This window comes from Buteo buteo, chromosome 6, assembly GCF_964188355.1.
Source record: "Buteo buteo chromosome 6, bButBut1.hap1.1, whole genome shotgun sequence".
Lineage (NCBI taxonomy): Eukaryota > Metazoa > Chordata > Aves > Accipitriformes > Accipitridae > Buteo > Buteo buteo.
The window spans coordinates 20,192,379-20,198,378 of NC_134176.1; the positions used below are offsets into that span (position 1 = coordinate 20,192,379).

Here is a 6,000-nt window from a genome sequence, read left to right on the forward strand (position 1 = left end):
TGCCTGAGGAGGAGCCGGCAGCCCCGCACTCGCCGCCTCCAGCTTCGGGAGGGATTTAGGGAGCTGGGCGAGAAGGCGCTGCCCGGCCCTCTTCCTCCTCCTCCTCCTCCTCCTCCTCCTCCTCGCGGAGCACGGCGCGGCCCAGCCCTCCCCGGCCCACTACCGGGCCGTCACACCGGGCCTCTCCGGCGGCTGCAAAAGGTACACGGCGGGTCCCGTGGCGCTGGCCCTGTCGGGCGGCCGGGCCGCCTGCCGACCGACACCACCACCTCCCGCCCCGGCCTCCCGGCCCGGCCCCCGCTACCTGCTCGCCGGGCGGCCTCTCCAGCAGCTGCGAGCAGAGATCCGAGCACTGCCGAAACTTCCTCCGCCTGAAGTAGCTCCAGGCCTGGAACAGCGGCTCCAGCTCCAGCTCCGGCCCCATCCCGCCGGCGGGACCGCCGCAGCCGCTCCAGCTGGGCCCCCGGCGCCTGCCGAGCGGGGCCTGGGGCGGGGCGCGGGCGGGCGGGCCGGCGGCCTGCTGCCACGGAAACGGCAGGCCCCGCCTCGGCCCGGCAGGGCCTGCGCGCCGCGCTGCGAGGCGGCCGGCCGGGCGGGGGAGGCGGCAGGGCCGGGGGGAGCCGCGGGCGGCCTCGGCGCGGTCCCGCGGCCGGTCCCGGCGAGCTGCAGCCAGCTGCGGCCCCGCGCTTGGGCCGAGCCCCTCCCTGCAAGAGCCTCCCTAGGCTCATGCGTTGATGACGGAAAGCCGAGCGTGACCCCTAATACCGAGAACAGTGGACTTCGCGTAACCCCACTATTCTTAACGGTGTCCTATTAATTGCTGTCCTATTATCAGGAGCCATTTCGAGTTGGAATATATGCCTAAACAAGAAGAATACGGTCCTTCAATCCTTACTTGGGTAAAATGTCCTTTACAGCCATGGGAGTCCCGTTGCCTACAGCACTGTCTTCAGTCTTGCAGACTCCATTAGTTCCTTTAGTTCATTAGCTCTTGCAGAGAAACAATAAGACCGAGGTATTTAGACATGAAGAAAGCTGGAATACAACTACTCTTACTTTGTACATATTGCAAGATGCTGATTGCAACCATCAGCCCAAGTAAAAGGAAGAAAAAATCTCTAAGGATGCTTGGAGAAATAAGTGAGTTTGTGATGTGAAAATCTCTGAACACTAACATGATAGCTAGAATCATATCATTGGCATTTTAACCGGTCATCCTGGTTTTATTGCTTCTGTCTCACCTAAACGATCAGTTTGTCCAAGATCCGCGAAATGGATATCCAGGCTAGCAAGATCAATGTCAAGCAGAAAGATGAAGGAACAGAAGTGCCAGTCCCAGGACTATGGCTTATTCTAATACAGGAGCAAGTGGCTTAAACTGAAGTAGCAGCTATAGGCAGCTAGGTTTTGGTTGTCCCACAGAGCGAGCACAGGTGTATTGGGTTTGTGTGGCAAGGTTTTGGTGGGGGGTGGCTTCTGTGAAAAGCTGCTAGAAGCTTCCCGTATGTCTGACAGAGCCCATGCCAGCTGGCTCCAAGATGGACCCTGGCCAAGGCCGAGCCCATCAGCGACGGTGGTAGCACCTCTGGGAGAACATATTTAAAAAGGGAAAAAACCCCTGTGCAGCAGCAATTGCAGGCAGAGAGAGGAGTGAGAACATGTAAGAGAAACAACCCTGCAGACACCCAGGTCAGTGAAGAAGGAAGGGGAGGAGGTGCTCCAGGTGCCGGAGCAGAGATTCCCCTGCAGCCCGTGGGGAAGACCCTGGTGAGGCAGGCTGTCCCCCTGCAGCCCAGGGAGGTCCACGGTGGAGCAGATCTCCACCTGCAGCCCGGGGAGGACCCCACGCCGGAGCAGGTGAGTGCCCGAAGGAGGCTGTGACCCCGTGGGAACCCTGTGCTGGAGCAGGTTTTCTGGCAGGACTTGTGACCCCGCGGGGGACCCACGCTGGAGCAGGCTGTGCCTGAAGGACTGCAGCCTGTGGAAAGGACCCATGTTGGAGCAGTTTGTGAAGAACTGCAGCCTGTGGGAAGGACTCACATTGGAGAAGTTTGTGGAGAACTCTCTCCCATGGGAGGGACCCCACGCTGGAGCAGGGGAAGAGTGAGGAGTCCTGCCCCTGAGGAGGAAGGAGCAGCAGAGACAACGTGTGATGAACTGACTATAATCCCCACTCCCCATCTGCCTGTGCCACTGGAGGTGAGGAGGTAGAGAAAATCAGGACTAAAGTTAAGCCCAGGAAGAAGGGATGGGTGGGGGCAAGGTGTTTTAAGATTTAGGTTTTGTTTCTCATTACCCTACTCTGATTTTATTGGTACTAAATTAAACTAATTTCCCCAATTCAAGTCTGTTTTGCCTGTGACAGTAGTGAATGATCTCTCCCTGTCCTTATCTTGACCCATGAGCTTTTCATTATATTTTCTCTCCCCTGTCCAGCTGAGGAGGGGAGTGACAGAGCAGCTTTGGTGGGCACCTGGCATCCAGCCAGGGTCAACCCACCACAACAGGGAAACTGATCTGAGTGAAGCCTTTTCTGGGACCCATGCCATCCCTAGTTAAGAAGGGTGGAAAGGAAATTATACAATAGTTTCTGTCCCTTCTCTGGTTTTAAGTCATTGTGGGAGTCCGTATGTGCTGCATTCCCACAAAACATGTAGAAGACTTGCACAAGGAGACTGACTGTATACCTCAGGTTGGTCAGGATAGTGAACAGTATTTCTTGTTGCTCTGTCAGACCATCTGCTGTGATACTGCTATGCAGTTGTACTACTGTGGCTGAGTAACTATTGAGCTGTATGATATTATCCCATTTTATTTACAAATTCTTTTAAGTGGCAAATCCTTCAGCATGTGTTTTATGGTCAGGCTTAGCACGATAAGCAGGATGTGCTGTTCAGAGAGATTGTGAGCATTGGTCAAAAACTACAGATTTATTAAAAATACTGACTGGAAGTTCCTCTGCTTTTGTATGTATATGAGATGATCTGTTTTTAAATGCTTGCTGTTTCCGTGTTAGGTAATTCAGCATGTTTGGGCTGCTACTTTTTTATAGAACATAATATGAATGGCATTTTCAGTTTGTAGAGACACATTTTGAGGTCAGTACATTAGTTCCAAAGTTGTTAGATTAAAATACCAAACTGGTGTTAGTTGGTTTACTGGAGACAAATAATGCCAGAATGTTTTATACTTGCTGTTTTTAAAAGGCAGTTTTCTTCTGTGACCAGCCCACCGTATCAGTTAAACACACCATTTATCTGCACAGGAAAACAGAGACCAATAGCTCCTAAATTTTATTGATTCTGACACTACTGTCTCAAAAATCTCATCATTAAAGTGCTTTTTTCTTTGTTAACACATGTTTTAAGCCTTAATATCTTAATGACTACTTCCAGACTACAAAGTAAATTAAACGTCTAAGGATGCTGAGAATGTTTGATTATAACAGTCTTTTTGATGATTTCCATTTTGAGATGGTGAATCAAAATGAAACAATGAAGCAGTGATTGTGGGCAGACACAACAGATTAAGGTTTCCAAGTACTGATAACCTGGGAGCTGTGCATTCAGGTGAGCAAGTAGTGGATTAGTCATAAATATCATTGACTACTCCGTGCTCTGGCTCACCTGAGTGTGTTTGGCTTGACAAGGAAATAGTGTTTCCTGTTTCCTAGAGAAAAGACTGGATCTCCAAGGTGACTTGGCTTTCCAGCAGCAAGCAATGGAGACCCAGAAGGAGGCATGAAGCTGTATGCTTTATTTGGGGGATGAGTTTGGAGTTCCTCTGAGGAAAGCTGATGACTTTTCAGAAGAAAAAAAATGAGATAAGCCTGTGTGACTGGAAACCAATGGGAACAAATTGTGAGTCATGTGAGCTGCCAGTATTTGGTCCCTGGTCGTGAGAGTATGCCCCTGAAAGCAAGAAAAACAGTAAGCATTTCAAATAGCTCTCTTGGGAGGAGAGGTGGAAAAAGAATGCTTTTCATATAAAAGAATTGCTGTATATTTAATCAGTAATACACGTATTGCTGGACTTCAGCCATACTTTTATAGCACCAAGATTCTGTCTATAACAAGAAAGGTCACAGTCTTCCGAAGTTAGCCTGTTAGCCATATGACTTCTCAGCAAAAGAAAGGGGAAGATGGTCCCAGAGCAATTTTTATTTGTTACACTGTTGGGAAAGGTATTCGTTGCACTTAGTGATCCAGCTGAAGTTATATTGTCCTATGGTAGCAATTGGATCAGGATGGATCTTCAGCTTTTTTAAAATAAGGAGATTTTACAGTGTTGAGAATGACAGAAAAATTCTTTTTCCTTCTTTTCAAGCTGTAATGTGTAAGGGTTTTTTGTTCTCTGTTTGGCTGCAGATACAAGAAATTTTTTTCAGTTTCTACATGGTGGTATGCATCTAATTCAAATGTATGAAGCCAGAAAGAGTTGTCCTGGCAAGCCCAATTCATCCGCCCATGGTAATGTGACCATTCAGAACTAAAATCATAAAGCAAAAAACCTGTACCTTATATCAAAGTTCAAAGAAAGATGAATCTATATAATAATTTGTCAGCAATACTTATATGAAGAAGAGCCTTTGATTATTTCCTTTAAAGCAACTGTGATTCTGAAATATAGCTTTTATCAAACCATTTACTTTCACAGCCTACCTACCAGCAAGTAGAATAGAAACACAGTCAGTCTCCTCCTGCTTCCAGACCACATTGCACTTTTGTCTGTGTTCCAGAAGCTACACATGGTGCATTGAACATTTCACGGATAAATGCTCTAGACAGGCAAGTCTGTATAAGGGTAGAAAAAAGCGAAGATTGACAAAGAAAGGTATATCCACTCAAGTTGGCGGTTACGGTACATATAAGTCCCTGCTCATGTGTTGCCTATGTGCACTATTCAGAGGATGACTATAGACCTGAGAATATCTGTGTTCGTCCTCCATAAAATCTTAGACGATGTCAATTCTCTAAACTGTGGCACTGTTTTGTTCTCGGAAACAGCTGTCTAAAAAGTATGCCCTGATCCTGGAGGAACTTTGCAAAGAAGACTCAACCCAGTATTGACAGGTTTCTGTATAAGCAGAGGACTTAGACATAAAATTACATATGATTGCACCTGTCCTACCTTTCAAGTAAGGCCAATCCCCTGGTGCAGATGCTATTTGCATCCCTGGAGTCCAGTCCTACCTCAGTAGCAGGCATAAAAATGCATTCTGTCTGTCACAGCCTGCTGCTGCTACTAGTGAAGCAAAATCCCCAAGCGTGCTGCTGGTGTGCTTTCTTGACATGCTTATAACCTGGGCTGTCTCTGGTATTGGCACAGAGATCATCCTATGCATATCATCTTTGAAGTCTTTTCCACTGATAATACTGGCTTTCACTTCGTGCACAGGGGAGTGTTCTGAGCTTTTTAATATGGGGACTCTCATTTATGTTGAGTATCGAAATCCCCAAATTTGAACCTTTTAACCAGTGTAGTACTTCCTCCAAATAATAGTCTCTGTAGGTAGCGGTATTCCACTTCTCTAACTTATTAAAATCCTGGAATAAGACACACAAAGTCCCTGTCTTTCTTTGTGTGCTCTGTAAAGCCCTGTATGGCAGTCCCCCTCCAGTGTAACTGCATGAAAGCTAAACAGCCAGGAATTTGATTCAGGGCCTATGACCAGACTACCTTCAGTGAAAGAAAAAGACATAATCCATTGCAGCAGAAGTTAGGCAACATAAAATTGGGAGAAGTTTCATACCTGCTCAACTAAGCAACTCACCCTATCCATCTGCTTATGATGTTTATTTCCAAATAAATCTGGATCTGAATACTTATTTCTGGCATGTATAGAGGCACTCTTGCACACTTGTGTAATCCTCAAACACAGCACAGAAGCCAGATGGGTAGTCCAGTGAGTATTTATAATACTTGCTACCTGCTTTTTGGGACACTGATAACAGGATTTTGGAAGTCAGTATATGGCAACTAGTACATTACGGAATATGT

The 6,000-nt window shown here is 47.4% G+C and overlaps 1 protein-coding gene across 1 annotated transcript in view; it reads right to left on the minus strand.

Annotated features, from left to right (window-relative positions):
- Nucleotides 1-479, minus strand: part of TTC8 (tetratricopeptide repeat domain 8) — a 45,765-nt gene extending 45,286 nt beyond the window's left edge. The window contains exon 1 of the mRNA XM_075031077.1: nucleotides 305-479. Within this exon, the coding sequence (XP_074887178.1) occupies nucleotides 305-424 (120 nt within the window). The 5' untranslated portion in view covers nucleotides 425-479. The remainder of the gene's footprint in view (nucleotides 1-304) is intronic.
- Nucleotides 480-6,000: the final 5,521 nt, after the last annotated feature.